The 17712-nt window shown below is 45.8% G+C and overlaps 1 protein-coding gene across 1 annotated transcript; it reads left to right on the top strand.

Moving 5' to 3' along the window:
• Positions 1-915: 915 nt before the first annotated feature.
• LOC104156635 (solute carrier family 41 member 1-like) lies at positions 916-16216 on the top strand (the record flags this gene model as incomplete). Its single annotated transcript, XM_009705041.1, has 5 exons — positions 916-1235; positions 11986-12093; positions 12927-12998; positions 13810-13954; positions 16070-16216. Coding segments are annotated over exons 1-5 (763 nt in total), but the record flags the coding sequence as incomplete, so codon positions are not given.
• Positions 16217-17712: the final 1496 nt, after the last annotated feature.

The raw sequence follows: 17712 nt of genomic DNA on the forward strand, positions 1-17712 counted from the left end.
AGATGCTGGGCAAGAGGATTGATCTTACTTGGGGTAGTGCAGGAGCTTAGGGCGTTATGGGCCTATCCTGAAAATGAGAGCATCAGAGAACATCTGCCAGCGGTTAACCCGGATGAGTGCTGGCAGGAGGTGATGGGGAAGGATTTGGGGCACTGCGTGGGGCAGGCAGCATAAATGACAGTTATATCAAGAAATGAGACATGATGGCAGAAAAAGGGTAACTGGTAACAATTTTCCATGTTTATTTTTTCTTATAAGATGCTATGGGGTCACAGCAGCTTCTGTGTAGATAGATGAGTCACATAGTGCACGTGTGTTAGCTAAGGCACAAAAGGAAGAGAAAGCATCCAGATCAGAAAGAAGATCAAAAAATTATCTTGTTATTGAGGAATGGTGGACAGGTAGCTGTACTGTGCTAGATACTACACATAGTACGTACCTGTACTATGCGAGGTATGCTAGTCGTTTGCTGGACTGCAGGATGCTAGGATGTGAACTGCTCCCATTTCATGGCTAGAGGTCAGACTCTAAAAAGGGTTGGATTCTGCTGGGCTCCTCAGTTTGCATGACTCCCAGTGTGAGACCTAGTGGGTCCAGAATTCAGGTTATGTGCAGCACCTTCTGCATCCTTCTAGGCATTCTCAGGGTGAGAGCCAGGATGCGCAGCAAGCACTCCAGCATGAACACAGGCCTAGGAAGAGGTGTAATTACAGAAAGGGAAGTTGGTTTGACTGTATACAAAGTTGAAGATAAATTAAGTACTAGTATTTGGGTCAGCAGAACATCTAGGGTTTTGGGAGTAGGTGGTAGTTTGCCTTCAGGTTAGCAGAGTGGACAAAATACTGAAAGGTTTCCTGTCTCTGACCCATTTGATGCCTCTTTTTGTTATCTCACTGTTTCTGACTTTGTTTTTCAGAAAAACTCTGTGATTCAAGAAAGTCACCATGAAAGGTGAGGAAGTTCGGCAGAGGAGAAAAGAGGGCAGGACTAGGAATGGAGAACGATCCAGGCACAAAGGAAAGAGCAAGGGTAAACACAGAGAGAGCCGTCTTGGCAGCCAGGAGGCAGAGGATGTCTCTCTACACGCACAGCAGAAGCTGTTGGCTGAGGAGAAAGCAGCCATGGCAAAGTCGCGGGAAGAGTCAGCCGTTGCAATTTGCCTGCAAGTGCTCCTGCCATACCTCCTAGCTGGGCTTGGCATGGTCTTGGCAGGCATGGTTTTGGATTATGTTCAGGTAAGGGAAAGAAACTGATCTGATGTACCTGGCATGGGATAGGTGGAGGGCTTTTCTTCAGAGGCAGGGGATTTGCTCTGGGGATAGCAAAGTAAAGGAGGATTTGCAGCAGTTTCACATGCTATGTCCTTCAAAGTCAGCTATTATATATTTTTGTGCAGCTCAGGAGACAGCATATGATGTTTTTCTGGCCCTTCTTCTCATCTGAATATAAAAGACAATATGGTACTAAAGAGCACGCGAAGGATCTGAGGCATCTATGTAGGAAGGTGCAGTCCTGTGCGAAGATCTTACCTTGGTCCTAGGAAGAGGGTGGCGCAACTGCAGCCTCAAGGGCTGTGGTGACATTTCCTGACTTTCCTGCAGCAGATACAGTTGTATCACTCCTGGATGTAGCTCTGGATAGTCCTGCATCCTCTGCTTCATCGCACAAAGAGCCAGCCAACCGAGCACTGTTAACGCTTTGTACAACCAGCCTAGTCCAGCCTGCACACCACGTTGTTTTCTAAAGCCTAATAGCAGATGACTCAAATCCTTGAGTCTTCTTCTAGTCTGATTTCTGATTCTGTGACAGTCAGTACCAGACCTTTCCTCCTATGGTGCAGCAGTACAGAGTTTTAAGGTAGTGGTGAGCACCTGATTTTAGACAGTTTAAAGCTGCAGTTAATTTCCAGATTAAATTGCTATGCCTTTGCACTCTAGGTGACTCTTACTGCTCTGTTCCTTTTTGTTAACCCTTGTTATTTGACTAACTAGCTGTTGGGTCAGACTGCCCTGACCTATCTGATACAGTGACACTGAAACTACTTTCACAAATCTGGAGCAGTGTTCTTTTGCCATTAGGCCTGGGCTGATCTTTATAGCTAGAAGAGCTATAAAGGCTTAAGAGTGACACAATATCCTTAATTGACCTTAGTATGTACTCAGTACCCAGCAGAATGTCTAGTCCTATCAGAAAACACCAAGGCAAATCCAGAACGCAGTGACAAACTACTTTTTGTCTCCTTAGACAGCATTCTGAGAGTCTTGAACCTTGAGCAGCCGCTTTCATTTTTATTTTTCAGACTCTTCAGACCTGCCTGTTCCTATGGATCTCTGACATTAAACATTGTTACCTCCTATTGTGAGATATTAAAGTGTGAAATAGGTTGCAGATGGGTTCATGATGTTGGAGGAGTGTTTTTCTTTCAGTGTTCTTCCCTTAAAGTATTTTTTTCTAGGAAGGACAGGACCACTAATATAAACAGAATCTGAAGCAAACCTCATACTCCTCTGAAACCGCAAAAGTCTGGTTTCTGTTTTATGCAAATAAAGAGCTCACAAAGAACTTTCATGTTAGTGCTTAGAGCCTGGGAAATCAATCCATGCAATATCTCATAGGAAAAGCAGGCCTTTGGTTGTTAGCACAGTGACTTTTCATGCATGATCACGAACTACTTGAGCACATCGCATTGTGGACTCACTGCTGCTAGGAGCTACCCTTCCTTTCTAAGACAATCCTGGCCTCTGGCCCTGTTGCTGTTGTTTCTGTGGGGCAACAGGAGATGCTGCGAGGCTTTGGGCCCTGGACGCTCTCCATCTGCTTGCTTTCAGTGTTTCCACATAAGCTCTTTTCTCTGCCCTTTCCTAAAGTGAGGAAGAGAGGAGCAAGGTAAGAAACAAAAATACACAGCCTAGTCTGACAGAGAGCTAGCAGAGTCAGGAGTGATAGTACTCCAACAACTGGAATATGTGGTCCCTGAAAAACATGGTCCTCCCATGAGTCTAAGGTGTCAGAATAACGCTGTCTGTTGCTAGCACTGTTGCTAACGGGCTCCCCAGGGAGGTGGTGGACTCACCATCCCTGGAGGTGTTCAAAAAATGTTTAGATGTGGCACTTCAAGACATGGTTTAGTGGGTTTAGCGGGCATGGTGGCATCGGGTGTACGGTTGGACTTGATGATCTTTGAGGTCTCTTCCAACCATTATGATTCTATGTTGTAAGAACATTCACTGGTATCCCTGTCCCTTCTTTGCAGGGATGATAAGGTACGTCTGAAGCTGTGCTCTTTGGCACTTGTTATCCTTCTGTTCTTTTTTTGTGCTGTGGCAGTGGATGGAGGCCCTAGATCAGGGTCAGGGCCCATCGAAGAGGCTGTTTCTGCTTTGGCTTCTCCAGGGTAATGCTACCTGTTGACTAGTTTGAAGCATAGGGATATGGTATATTCGTGTGCAGAGAAGGGCAGCAGTGTACCTCCCAAGTTTTGCCATGACAAGTGGTACAGCCATGAGGTAGTGTTGTTTCTTCCCAATTAGTTATAATCTTTTTCCCACTGTTCAGCAACACTCTCTTTCTTCTCAAATGTGATGCATCTCTTTGTGGACAAATATGGTATATCTCTTTTCCAGGAAAATATGATGCATCTCTTTGCTGACTAATATCGTGTGGATCTTTATCAGAGGTTCCTTAAATACATAATAAAATGATCTAGCGTACACACGCAGGTCACCTGAACCAATTACCTTCTCTGCATACTGATTCATCGGTTGAAGGCTTTTTATGGTGCTTGCTTAGAAACAGAGAGAGACGAAGCGTGATAAACTCATAAACCCTGCCAGGCTGACGCTTTAGTACAGGATGTGTTGCTGCTGTGTTTTTTAATGGCATCTGAGTCATTCAGGCTCATTAATATTTCCTTTACATTACTGTTTGTACCTGTTAGCAATCCAGTTGGCAGATACAGTGGCATATGGGACTAGGTATGCACATTACCAGACCTTTGAAAACCTGTGTTAGTTGTCCAGAAATTGTCCTTTATTTCCTTGAAGCCTCTGTGAGTTTCTAACCAGAGCTGGGCCTTCATGCTGTCACTTCTCAGTTCCTGGCTGGTATAAAGAGGTTGGGTCATGTGTGGTTATTACAGGATTTTTATTAACCTCCCTCTTCCAGCTATTGTGGGCTTTTTTTCCAGTTAGATTAGCTGAAATGTACTCTATTGTTAGACCATTGTTAGGTGGAAGAGGCACATACATGCCAAGCCAGCTGGGAGTAGAGAAGGCTTCAGGGGCTATACCAAAATACCAACCTAGAAAGCAGCAAAGGACAGTCTCCCATCTGTAGCTAGGGCTTGTTTTCCGCCCTGCCACTCTTGCAGAGAGATCTGCTGTGCCATCTCAGCCCATTAGGCTTCGTGCTTTGGTTTGTGTGAATTCAGACCAAAAGAAACACACTGTCCAAATGGCTGAGAGCTTCCTCAGTTCCCTATTTATCTGCAAGCCAAGAGCATGTCTTGTTCTGTCCAACTCTACCAATGCATTTAGCTCCAAGCTGGGGACCCTGTCACAAGGACAGAGTCCACAAGCTGTTAATCTTTACGTGTCTCTGCAGAGAGTGTCAGGGAAGGGGTTGGTTAGTACAAGAAGTATAAGTAAGGCAGTGCAATTTAAACACTGAATTTGAACTGGACTGAGAAACCTTCGTCTTTTGTGCCTACCACTGAATACTTCCTTTCGGTCATTTGCCTTCACTGTGGCATGGCTGGATTTGAACCTGTGGTTGAATAGTGACAAAGCTCAGCTGCCAATGTACTAAACCAATCCTATACCCTTCCATCCGAAATTGTGCTTTCAAAGCTTTTTGACCCTTTGATGCAACTAGTTTGCCCAAATTAATTATTAGAAAGGAGGCCCAACAGAATACCCTGACTCCCTTCCCCACATGCGTGACTTTGAGCTGAAGTCTTTACTGAGCAGGATAAACAAATTCTTTGGCCGTATGCGGCCATGATGCAGCTCTGGTTCTTGACCTTGTGTCAACTGTTTGACCATGGAGACTCTGGGATGAGACCCTCTCTCTCAAAAGACAGTATCTTCCTGGGAATATGCAGAAGCAGTGTGTTTCACTTTAGGACAGGAAGGGAGACCAGCTCACAGCATGCCATGGAAACATTCACCCTTTCTCTCCCTTGCCTGCGGTGCAGTGAGATTACGGAGCTACCTTAAATAAGCTTTGGCTATGACTCTTATCTTGGCCTTTGCAAACTAGCAGAAAGTTGAAGTGATGACAGCAGATAAGGGTGTTCGCTTTTGAAGCTTATTGGCTGGTTCTCTGGATTTTTTTTTTCCCCTGAAAGCCAGTCATTCAGAGGTATAGCTGGCATAGACTGATCGTTACATCCTGTGGAGACCATGGAGGGGACAAGAGGGGCCAGGGTCTAGAAGGGCAGATCTTCTCTCACCAGCTGGCTTAGCTGTGTCACTTGCCTGGGGATGAGACCTGCATAATATCGTCAGCTACGAGAAATGTGGACTCATGTTTTCCTTGACCTTTCTTCACCTTGAAGGAGAGCAAAACGGATCCTCGTTGTTAACTCCCCATCTGATCAGCCTTGGGATAGTGAGAAAAGTTCAATGTTGATTATGGTGGGAGTGAGGGAACTGGGGCTGGTTCACAGCAGGCTTACATATTAAACCATCGTATCAAAGGCGAGCTGCAGTCTGACAAGAAATGTAACCTGAGGAGAAAGGACTCCTAGTGCATTTGAGCACGCTGAGGGATTCTTGCATGACCTGTCACTCTTTCAGTGCTGTAGCCTAAGCAGGTCTTACTGGTTTTTACCGAGGTGGTGGGAGCTGAATGGGGTGTGGGCTCATTTCTATTCGTCCACAGACATCTCTGCAATCTTCTTTTCTCTTTTTTAATTCTCCTGTGAATATAAATCGGAGAAACAGTGTTCATCAAGTTTGCTGCCACCTGGGCTCAACCCAGCTGAATCAATTTTGGAGGACACCCTTGCTGCAACCCCCTGGACGTGCTCCTAGGAGGAGAAGAAGCTGAAGCAATTTGGCATCATTGCTGTAGTTTGAGGAAAAACATTTATTTTGGCTTTGAAGAGAGCTACGAGGAGAATCTGTGTGATGTCCTGATCTCCCCTCATTTGCCCTGCTGAGCATGGGGTAACGGTGTTTGACCATGGTGGTCACACAGTTACAATTGGAACTGTGCTTCCATGGCAAGAAGCTGAGAGGTTTCACCTGCAAGTTGACCAGGTCAGCCAGTGGATTTCTCCCAGAGACTTCATTCTCCATTGCCTCCCAGATTTTCATGCCGTTCCTTCTGGCTGGCTTGGGCGTGGTAGCTGCTGGCCTCTTGATGGATGTTGTTCAAGTAGGTACCTGTGGTTAGGCAACTTTGTAGTGCAAGGGTGGGCTAATTCACTGACCTTGAGTATTTGTGTGTTTTTGTTTTTAATGTGTGTGGTCCTAGCAGCCATTCAGCAGGGTGGCTGTAGGCTTTTCCTGTGCTAGAGAGACACTGTCCATCTTCTTTACATCAGTACATGGGCTCCTTGTAAAGTGGGATAGTGACTTTCAGACAGACTGCCTGACACTGCCGTGGGTGCATTAGAGTGGGTGCTCCCTTTACTGTATCTAGCTAAACACTTTGGTGGATGACTGCTATTAAGCAGCTGGGATCAGACTGTGGCATATTCCCCTATTGCATGATATTATTTCTTTCCTTCAAAAATTGCTGATAAGGAGATCTAGGTCAGGGTTGTTATTAACTACCTGTCTCACTTAGAGGCAAGTTTATGCTTTCAGTTCTTTGCAAACAACCTAATGTAATCTTTGGTCTAGAAGGCATTTAGATGCTGTGATGGGAGGCATGCCAGCACACAAAGATTAGCATTGCCTACAAACTGAGTGCTTCTTGGCCAGATTCTGAGGTGGGTGTAAATTTGGACTAACTTCCATTGACTTCCAAGGAGTGCTGCTGGATTTACACCGTTGTGCCGACAACCAGAATCTATCCCATCTGTCTTTCCTTTGTACCAGTGGCACAAATGAAATGCAAAATTTGATCTAGTTTGGGCATCTCGTGCCAGTGGATTTACAAATCAAAAGGCTGGCAGAGTTTCCCCGGGATATATCCTGCACTCTGAGCTCATTGGAGTACATTGGATTCTCTGGCATTAGTACCACAGCAGGAGCTAAATATGGATACTTGACTGTTTGGAAAGACAATACCTTGCTGTTTTTTCTTGCATTGGAAGAAACAAAAAAGGCAGAGAAATTGAATTAAAGGGAATATGATGAATATCAAAGAAGGATTGACTGGAGTGGCACTCGCTGTTGGTATGCTGTGTTTGTCGTCTCCACCTTGTGCTGTGCTTAGGCACGGACCTGTCTTGCAGCATTACAGAAGTTCTCAAACTACCCAAGATACTATGTTAATAGTTACCAGTTATCTCGGAGAATGATAAAGACATAGTACATGCCCACACCATACCCGTGGCAGGTGAATAGGTCTTTGTCTGAAAGAAATCTAACGCACTTGCTAAGAATTGGAGTCTGTTCAAAAATGTGACTGTATCCAAACTGATGGAAAACACAAGCAATGTATACCTATGTCGCATGTGTCCTTTAAATACCAGAGTGCAGTCTACTTTGTGTATTTGTTTGCTAGACTCTTAGAAATGGGGTCATGCATGAAGCACAATGATAGGAAGTGTACTTTTTGGTGAAGGTGTTACTAACTATGTTGAAATAGAAGCCATCAGTCAATGGGTTCAGCTCCCAGAGGAGGGAGCTAGTGCATGGAGAGTCACAACTGGCATAGGCGAGATACTAGTGAGGTAAGCTGCCATAGTATCAACAACTCCATATTTGAAAACAAAACCAGTAGCTAGGAGAATCCAGTTATCTAAGCCTTTAAAGGTTTAGATTATTTTTCTGTACCTTTTTGTCTTTGAGCTGCTTATTTTCAGCTTTTCTTCCTGCAAGTGTGTGAGCTAGAAACTCACTGTCCTGTCCAACTAAAACCTCAGACTAACTTTTTTTGCTAGAGGCAAGGTACCATAAGACTCATGGTAATCATGAGGCCTTACACTTCTAGTCCAGGAGTCTGTGATTTGCCGATTTTTCAGGGGATAGCTTGGCTGAGGAATGCTTTGTCCTATTTGCAGTCACTGCAAAACATTCTTAGGAAACTCCGTGTCTACCTTTGACAGGAAGATGCATAGGCAAGCTCAAGGATAGTATCTAGAGCATACACGTGAGTTTAATGGTGCTATCCTTGTTTTGTTACATACAAAATATCTTGAAATAATGTGGTTCTGTGCTGGGAGTCCAGCTGGTGCTCTCATTTGCAGGGCTGATGTTGTAAAGAGAACAAAGTGGAAATTACTTGCTTGTGTCCTATCAAACTTTTCAGCATTTTAGCAATTTCTGTCTGCTCTGCCATGGGATGAAACCAAGAAACTCTTCATGTTACTGTTTAAAAAAAAAGAATCAACAAGAGAGATTTATCTAGCCTAGTTGACTCCGAGGCTCAGACCTGGGTCTCTCATACTGTAATAAAAGGATGCCCAAAGAAATCGCCATTTGCCAGTTTCTCTTCTTGGTTGTGCAGATGATGCAGTCTCTGTGCAGGGCTGGTCGCATGGCACGGGTCTTTTCTTGCTGGGTGTTTCCGCCTCTGCTCTAGTCATCCTTGGCCAGCTGGTCGATACGGATTCCGGGCTGGCTGGCATTGCCGGAGACCTTGCAGAGCCCTGCCAGTGTTTGGCCCACTCTTTTACAGTAAGGTGAAGAATCCGATTGAAGCTGGATGATCAGATTTCAAACCAGAGAATTCAGGCCGAAAGCTTCCCTTTCATTCTCCCCCTCCACGCCACTGCAGTGGGACACAGTCCAAATAAAAGTCACAGACATAAGATATCCCTGTCCTTTGTTGATAAAAACCCACGAGATGATTAGCATTGAAAAAGGATTTTGAATTGGCTTGTGTTTTATGGTCCAGGATCTTTTGCTCTTTCAATCTTTCTGTTGACTTGTTCAGAGCAATGGAAAACCTCTGAGATTTCTTAGCTGCTACCATGGGAGGATGGATGCCCTGGAGAGGTCACAGGAGATGGCTGGGACTGTGAGGACAGTGTAAGGAGGGGCAGCGGGGCTAGATTGCAGCTGGGGAGACTGTCTCAGTACATCATAGCCTCTCTTTCTCTGTGGGGCCCCATGAGCAGATCCAGCTGGCATGGGGACCAGCTGCAGTGGATTATGGGGTAACCAAGCTTCTTCAGAGCTGAGCTTTAGGGCTCTAGCTCCATTATGGGGATGTGAAGTGGGAAAGCGTCTTTCTGGCTCAGTGTCCCTGTGTGGGTTTGCAACGCTGCAGAGGATGTTTCTGTTCCTTCTAGGCTAGGTTTCATCTTGAAGGACAGAGATGCTTCCTAGACTTAATCCAGCTGTCTTCATTCAGGCAGCTCCTTGCCCGCACAGCTCTAACCCGCCACATTCACCTGCTTCTCGATCTGACAGTCCTGCAAGGCGATGGCACAGGGATCATCTCTTTATTCTGTATTTCTGCAGTCTCTGACACAATGGAGCCCTGGCTACTGTAGTATAAATCATTATGAATCTGTCCTTAGGCTCTTGGTGAGTCACTAATGAGACTCAAATGGAGGCAATTAAGTCAGCTTTTTTTTTTAGTACAGTTGTGTGATTCTTTATTAATTGTTCAAAGCCTTTCAGTGTAATTATATGTAAGGCAGAGTCCCAAAAAATCATACCTCATATGCTTCTTATGAAAATTCTGTTATGATGGCCTGAGACCTGCAAAATTCGTCATGAACACAAGGATTGGAGCTTACATTCATATAAAAAAGTCATATTTCCCAAAGGTGACATGCACAGAAAATACGAACAGATGAGTTTTTCTGTTGCTTTTTATTTATATGTCTTTTTATGTGCAAAATATGCAAGGTCTTAAATATGAATGTCTGCACGCCTGTGTATTTTAAATTACTGGGGGGGGTTTACATTGTGACTATGAAGTCTGTTTTTTCTCCTCTTTCTTTTGAAGGTGTCAAAGATGTGTTTGGATCTTTACTCTTAATTAAAGAGAGAGGAGAGAGGGGGATTTGAATCTTTAAAAGAGATGTCCACCCCTAACTTTTCTCAGGTATTTAAGTTCCATGTTAACAAATTCAAACAAAGTTGTAGTGTGTCAAATAAGGTGACTATTCTCTTGTTCTCTGTTATTTACTCAACAGTAACTTACCTTTAACATTTTGAAACGTGCCTGTTTCCAGGTCATCACTGCCAGGAAATGTGTCTTTTTATATTGATAATAACGTTTCGCCTGTTACCTGCACCTCTGAGGGGTCTCTTGCACCAGGTGCTCAGGGCTGGCTCAGCCCCACTTTCATTCATCCTGACTCAGAAGGAAGCTGTGAGGTCTTCCCAGCAGACAGCCACACCACCGGCTTTCCACAGCTTCCCATGGCACAGGCAGAGCAAAACACCGAGCCATTACACCCTGTATATATTTCCCAGCAGGCTGACAGCTGAACGTGTCGACATTTACCAAGTCTGTCCAACCTCCTGGATTTTCAGGTTTATAGAATTCCAATGGATGTGGAGAAGGTGGGCAGGGATCTGATGTTTATTTTGTCCTCTACCGTGAGAATTCGGGACCGTCATATGATACTAGCCAGTGACAGGTTAGAATTAATGAAAGATTGATCCTTCACATGATGTGTAGCTAAACTATGGAAATTTTTGCCACAGGATGGCACATGGGTTGGAGGGGGGAGATTGGATGAGTACCTGAAAGAGAAGTCCTTCGAACACTGGTAAGTGTCCAGAAAAAACCCGCCAGCTCGGTACCCTGTGGCAGATAGTTGTAGGATGGAAAATACACAGGAGAATTAACTTGTCTACTTGTCATACTTGTAGATTCTTGTTTTATACACCTGAATTTGACTACTGGTGGAGATAAGGATAGGTTAGATAGACCTTTGGTCTGACTCATTGCAGCTGCTCTTTTTCACTTGTGTTCCGCTCTTAGATGTTGGGCTAGTTGGTTTTACTTCACAGTGAGCTGCTCCGTTCTGTGATTTCATCCTGATGTGAACCTCTCTGGCTGCAGTGGGACTTTGCCAACATCCTTGAATGCACAGAGGGTGAATGAATTATGTTCCAATGCACTGTATGGTAGATAAATTAGAGAAGATGTGTTAATCAATGACGTTTCTTATGGTTTCAGATCATTTCTAGTGTTGCAGCTGATTCAACAGCTTTGTACAGTTCAGCTTCAGAGGAACAATGACAATCAAGATACTGGCCCAGCAGTTTGGGCTTATGGGGTATCTTAATTCAAAATCCTTTTTCCAGCTGTGCTCGGAGCATGCTTCGTAACAGAAAGATTTAGGAACTGCCTGTGGAGAAGAGATACAAAAATCTCCTTCCCTCCCACCACTAGTCTTAGATGCTTAGTTAGAAGTTTGGTAAAAAAAGACAGACACAACTCTTTGTTGTTAGATCATTTCCAGATCTTTGTGTTTATTGTGTTTATTATGAGTCTGGATAGCAATAGGTGTTCCTGTATCTAGTGTCAGTACAAAGGACGGAGATCATTCTGTATTTCATTTGGCTTGTGAACCCTAATTATTTTTCATGTTGTTCTTGGCTAATGCTAAAGGTCCATTTTAATTTGTGGCTTTCCAAAATCTTCTGCTGCCCTCAGGAAGAAAGTTCCTTCCTTCTTAGGATAGTGCTTTGCTGTGCATGAGATCAGACAGAATATTGCAAGCTAAAAACTGCTTCCTTCACTCCCAAAATGCAGCCAGCCCAGGACAGCATCTGCCCCTGTGTGCACAGCAGACACCTGTAGAGTGGGTGGCAAGGTGGAAACCCACTCCCCTTTGAAGCAACAACATTGGACTGGTCAGCATCACAAACTGAGGTTATTGCCTTTGTTTTCTTCCAGCACTGGGATGTATTTCGGACAATTACCGAAGTTTTTATCCTGGTTCCTGCCTTGGTTGGCCTGAAGGGTAACCTTGAGATGACGCTGGCATCCAGGCTCTCTACTGCTGTGAGTGTTAACAAGGTGATGGTGGTGGTGCGTGTGTGGGGACTGAGGGAATTAGCAGGAGACATCAGGAGATTCTGCTTTTATACAACTACACTGTGTGTATGAGACATGTCCTTTTCTGCTAAGTAGAAACTAGTGGTGTGTGAGTGTTAAAATAATGTGTTTGCCCTCATTTTGTAACTGGAACAGAGAATTTCCATCTGTGCTTTGAAGGTGAATTATCCCTAGGTGGCCAGTTGCTGATATTTTGGGCTCTGTGACACATGAAGGAGACAAAGCCAGGGCTCCGCAGCTGTCAGCTTCAGTATTGGATTGCTTTTCTGTGGGTATTGATCCTTTAGAGACTCAAGGCTTCCCAGCAATCCTACCTTGGGGGGAGCAGACCAAGACTTCTTGGAACCTGCAATAACTTCTGCTAGTCTGGATTTGATTTCTTCTATCTCCCTAAGCAGTTTTGCTTACTTTGGGCTCTTTGTATTGAGAAATTGGAGCTTAACAGAGCAATTTAGGGGGAACGAAAGAGGAAAAATGGTTTAATTTGTTCAGCTTTTGGTCTGTGCAGGATGTGGTGGATGTGCCCGCTCCACATTTAGCTGGGTGCCCTGCAATGCCTCTGCACCTCCATATGAGCCTCTGATACCCCTGGGATACTGGGCTGGAGCATGATGGAGATGTGTGAAGAAGGAAGTACAGGGAAGACTGGGAGATGCCAACCTGTGCTGGCCTCTCTCTGGCTTTAGCATCTCGTTTCCCACAGGGACCAGGTGAAACTGCCTTCAGCAGCCACCTGTGCCCCAGGAACAGGTTTTCAGGGTGTCTCTCTTGGCTCCTAGGCTAACACCGGACAGATGGATGATGCCCAGAAGCAATGGAAAATGGCCACCTGCAATTTAGCCCTTATCCAGGTGAGTCACTTCAGCTGGGAGGAGAAAAAGGCCCTTTTCTCTTGCTATGCTGCAGCCCAACAGCATCTGTTCCCAGCAGTGCTGAATCCCAAGCTGTTGGTTTGGGGCAGGCATTCTGAACAGAGCCAAGCAGAGCCCAGTACTTGACCTCCAATAAAGCTGTGTGGCCCTAGAGCTTGTAGTTTAGCTGCAAAACACATCTAGACATTCATTGCCTTTGTGAACAAACTGAAATAATGAAAAAACCTCCTTTTGCAGGGGGAGCTGTGGCACAGAATCCCTGTTTCACAACAGCCCCTAGATAAAGCCTGTCGTTTACTGGTGGTGTTTGGGAATCAGCCTTGGGCAGGAGGGGAGAGATGGGAGAAATATGACTCTTGTAGCTCTTTCTGCTTGTTAAAATCCAGCAACCAGCCTAGAGGTTGCACATGGCAAGGGCACAAGACTTGCAATGTGTGTCTGTGTTTCCCCTTATCTCCTTCCACAGCTTTCAGCTTGCTAGGAGTGCTGTATTGATGGGGAGCCTATTTTTGTGTTGACCAGAGCTATTCCTTTGCTGATGGACTCAGTGTCCTTTGCTGAAATGTTATCTGCCCTTTGCAGGCCTCCAGAATTTTTCTCCAAACTTTGTCAGGATGGTTTTTTTTAATCTAGTGGAGCCTTACAGGGATGCTGCTTAGATACATAAGCAATCAGCATCTCTGCAAGACTTTGCCTTCCTAGCTGTGTGGCAATGCTGCGGTTGCATGGAGCCAGGACTGCCTGGGAGCAGATGCGGATGATTGCTCACCAGCTGTCTTGTGGCCCCCAGGTCCAAGCCACTGTGGTGGGACTTCTGGCTGCTGTTGCTGCTGTGATCCTGGGAGCCATCTCCAAGGGCTCTGTGGAGCTGAGCCAGGCTGCCGTGCTGTGTGCCAGCAGCGTGACCACGGCTTTCGTAGCTGCACTTTCTCTTGGTAAGTCGTTTTAGTTCCTCAGATCAAACATGTGGCACTCAGGTGCGGAAAAATCTGTCCCTTCTGCCAGGGAGGCCCAGCTGACATCCCTTTGGTCTGGCACAGGGAGGAGGGATGCAGGGAGCATTAGTCCTATGTCTGCTGCTTTTGCCCCCTCCGCATCCTGCCTTTGCTTCTCTTCTCCCAGAATCTGTTGTTCACTGGGCTCTCGGTATCCACAGCAGCAATCAAAATGTCCCACTTCACCTGACATGCTAAAAATGCCACATGCTATGCGTAGATGTACAGACACGTGCACCCACTTTCTCCATGTGTCTTGGGTGACGCTTTAGCCATCTACACTGGCCCTTTCCTAGGGGAGAATGAACTAATACAGTGCACAAAGCAGGGTATTAAGAGTCTGTTAACAGATAACTCCAGACCACACTCGAGATGGACGTTGGTCACCCAATACTTTGTGAAAAGATGGTGGCCAGCCCTGTGGCTTGCCTGCTGTGAGCTCCGAGCCACTCCCCTGGCTATTCCCCTTGCAGGGGAAACGTGATGGGGTGGATGGGTAGGAGCTGCTCTGTGTCGCCTGGAGATCGTCAGTTTGTAGGTCTGCCATACGAGGGCAGCATGATACCTTGAATAGAGCGAGCTGGCAGAGTCCAATACAGCAAGTTTTCTAAATGAAAGGAACAAGTTAGAGCAAGTGCATATCCTAAAGCTGGAGTCAAAGGGTGATTGTAGATGCGTTTGATGAAAAACATAGGATGAGGCAGTTGTTAAAAGAGAAAATTAGCAGCCCAGCTTTTATTAAACTCTTCCCTTCAATCTTACTGCTCCATGTGATACAGAGAGGCTTTGCTGCCGTACCATCACAGGCTTTCAGCTAGCATTAGTTTCTTCCCTGGACACAGTCACAGGCAGGCCTATGTGTAGGTGTGCACAATGGGAAGCTGCTATTTTTATGACCAGGGAGAGAAGTAGCATGAACTGTGCTGTGGGGAGGAGAGTGTGGGCCTCTGTGAGGGCTTTGGTGAAGAATGCCATGTTGTGTGAGGATGTATTTCTGTATAACGGATGTTGTATCAGTGAAGGTGCACACATGGCGTTTCTTAGGGGAGAGCTGATGCTCCTGTGCACACTCAGCTTTGGTGGGCCTGTGTGAACAGGCAGAGAGACGTCGTGAGCTGGAGAGAACCACCATTTCCCAGGCTTCCTTTGGTGCATCCTGTCAGCCACAGAAGGACTTAGAAGAGGTGTCATGTATTGTCTCGAGGCTGCCCTTGCTAGTCACATAGCAGTGGAGGCTCGTCAGGCAGGGTTTATTCCAGGTGGCTCTTCTACAGGCCTGTTAGAGATCCTTATGGCTGAGGGATTCCCACATGTTCATCAGGGGTTTGGGGTTTGTGCTCATTAATTTACCTGGTCAAGCAAAACTTCCCTTCTGTCCAACAATGCTGAAAAGCAAATGATGCAGCTCAGAGGACTGGGGAAGAGAAGTGATGTGGGCCACCTCCATAACCCCTTGACTCTAGAGCTGCTCACAACATCAACGTCTACCCAGTGCAAATTGAAGCAGCCCCAAAGACTCTGGGACATGAGGGGTCAGTCTGATGGCTGGGTCAAAACGCTAATTCAGGCTACTGTAAGGAAGCTCATTGCTCCTTGGTGGTTCAAACTGAGAGAAATTTTGGTCTAATATGGAAAATATCTTTGTGCTGTGGAATCCACAGCAGGGGATGGCACCAGGAGGCTGCTGCATGCCTGCTGTGTGCTTATCTTATGAGCGTGCTTCGTGCCTGGTCCTGCTTCAAGGCAGCAAAGATTAGGCTGCTCAGGAGGGGAGCTTCTACAGTTGGACTGCCTGCTGGTATCTCCTTTGATCCCTGGAATTTGCTTGTGTGCCTCTGGGCCTTTGGTGCAGTTCATAAGGGCAGAGTCGTGCCCTTTAGGCTGGTGAAAGCACAAATTCCTGGGGATGTCCAAAATCCAGCTGCGTGGTACCGCTAGAGGCAATCTGCTTCTTGCTTTTCCCAGACCCCGTGTCCCTCTGGGAACCAGAACAGCAGCTCTGGGGTGGAACGCAGCAGGATACATTCTCTGATGCCTGCTCTGTATCTTCTCTAGGTCTGGTGATGATTGGCGTGATCATCGGAGCAAGGAAAGTTGGGATCAATCCAGACAACGTCGCCACACCCATAGCAGCAAGCCTTGGAGACTTGATAACCCTTTCCCTGCTGGCGGGAATCAGCAGTACGCTCTTCAAATACATAGGTACAGTGTTTAGCAGAGATTTGCTGCTCAGCAAGGGAGGGATGAATCCTTGTGAAATTATTGCAGCGTGCTTACCCATTTCTGGGATGTTTCAGAATGGTGGCTGTCATGCCACTGACTTAGAAAAACGACCAAAGAGGCTTTTTACAGGCTCTCTTTTAGTAGCAAACTGGAAGGCAGAGCCTAAGAAACACAGCTGGGATTTGTCAAAGAAATGACCAAGGTGTATTGCATAGCTTTGGAACAGAAGGTTGACATATGTGACACTGACTCTGTTCCTGCATCTGTTGCTAGCCAAGCATAACTACTTTCTGGGCATGGTTAACAGCAGGTCCTTCCTCACAAAGCAATTTCAGGGTTTTGACAGTTGTAAAATATTCTTGTGTCTTCTGATGTGGAGAGTCATAGATGAACAAGATACTATCACATTGGAGGGAGGAAGGCAGTGCTGCATTGTTTTATGCTCACAGGACTGAGCCGGAGTTGTGGGTATGGCGTTAGCTGTTCTGCTGGTTGGCAAACACTTGGGCACCTGTTGACGCTGAAAAGCTCAAAACATGTTGCAACTTGCTGATACATGCCCGACTGTTGCTTGTAAAGTGCTCGGCTGTTTACTGTGAGCCTCACCTAGAATTGAAACAGGAAAATAAAAAGATCCAGCAAACTCAGTACCATTTGAAACTCGAACTGTTGCTTCAGACTGTGAGCAGAAGCAGTGAGACAGCTGTTCTCAGTTTGCGTAACTCCTTCCATATGCCAACAAGTGAGGGAGCAAAGGAGCACACGTTGCAGGGAGCAGCCCACGAGTCGCTTCTGTCTAGTCCTCCTTGAGCTTCAGAGCTGCATTTTTTTAATAGGCTTTTTCCATGATGCCATCACACCTGCCTCTGCAAAGCTAGTTTGTCTTTCAGTCGCTACGCCTCTGATAATATCTTCCAGGGAGCACATGGCAGAATAACATTATAACTTCTGTGGTTGTGACCAGAGAGAATTTGTGATATTTTCAGAGTAGTTTAAATAACCCCTTGAGATGGAAAATACTCAGCACACAGACATGTAATCATTGGGAGGATGAAGTGAAGCAGGTAGGAGGAAGGCACTGTTGATGATGGTTGAATAAATCCATTTCCCTCCCCAGTGTGTAGTAAAGGACAGGTCATGCTGTTACAACTTCTGGGTCCTACCAAAATGTATCCTTCAAAAATACCAGTGCATCTATAAAGTTTGGAGTACTATGTGCCATCTGATGCAGTACCATCTCCTTCTGCGGAATACCCTTTTGCCAGTGAAGATTTTCAATTTTTTAAAAATCACCTCTGGTCCTTCCGGGTCTTTTGTAATGGAGACACAAATTGTGCCAAAGGGTTTCAGCTTGCTTATGGGCTGTATGTGAGAGAATGGGCAGAACTGGAATGTGGAGACTGAAGTCCATTCATCCTACCAGGAGTCTTTCTGTGGGCTTTGATGAGGTGTCACCGTTTAAGGCTGGGCCAGCA

This window comes from Cariama cristata, unplaced genomic scaffold (assembly GCF_000690535.1).
Source record: "Cariama cristata isolate BGI_N322 unplaced genomic scaffold, ASM69053v1 scaffold42447, whole genome shotgun sequence".
Classification (NCBI taxonomy): Eukaryota; Metazoa; Chordata; class Aves; order Cariamiformes; family Cariamidae; genus Cariama; species Cariama cristata.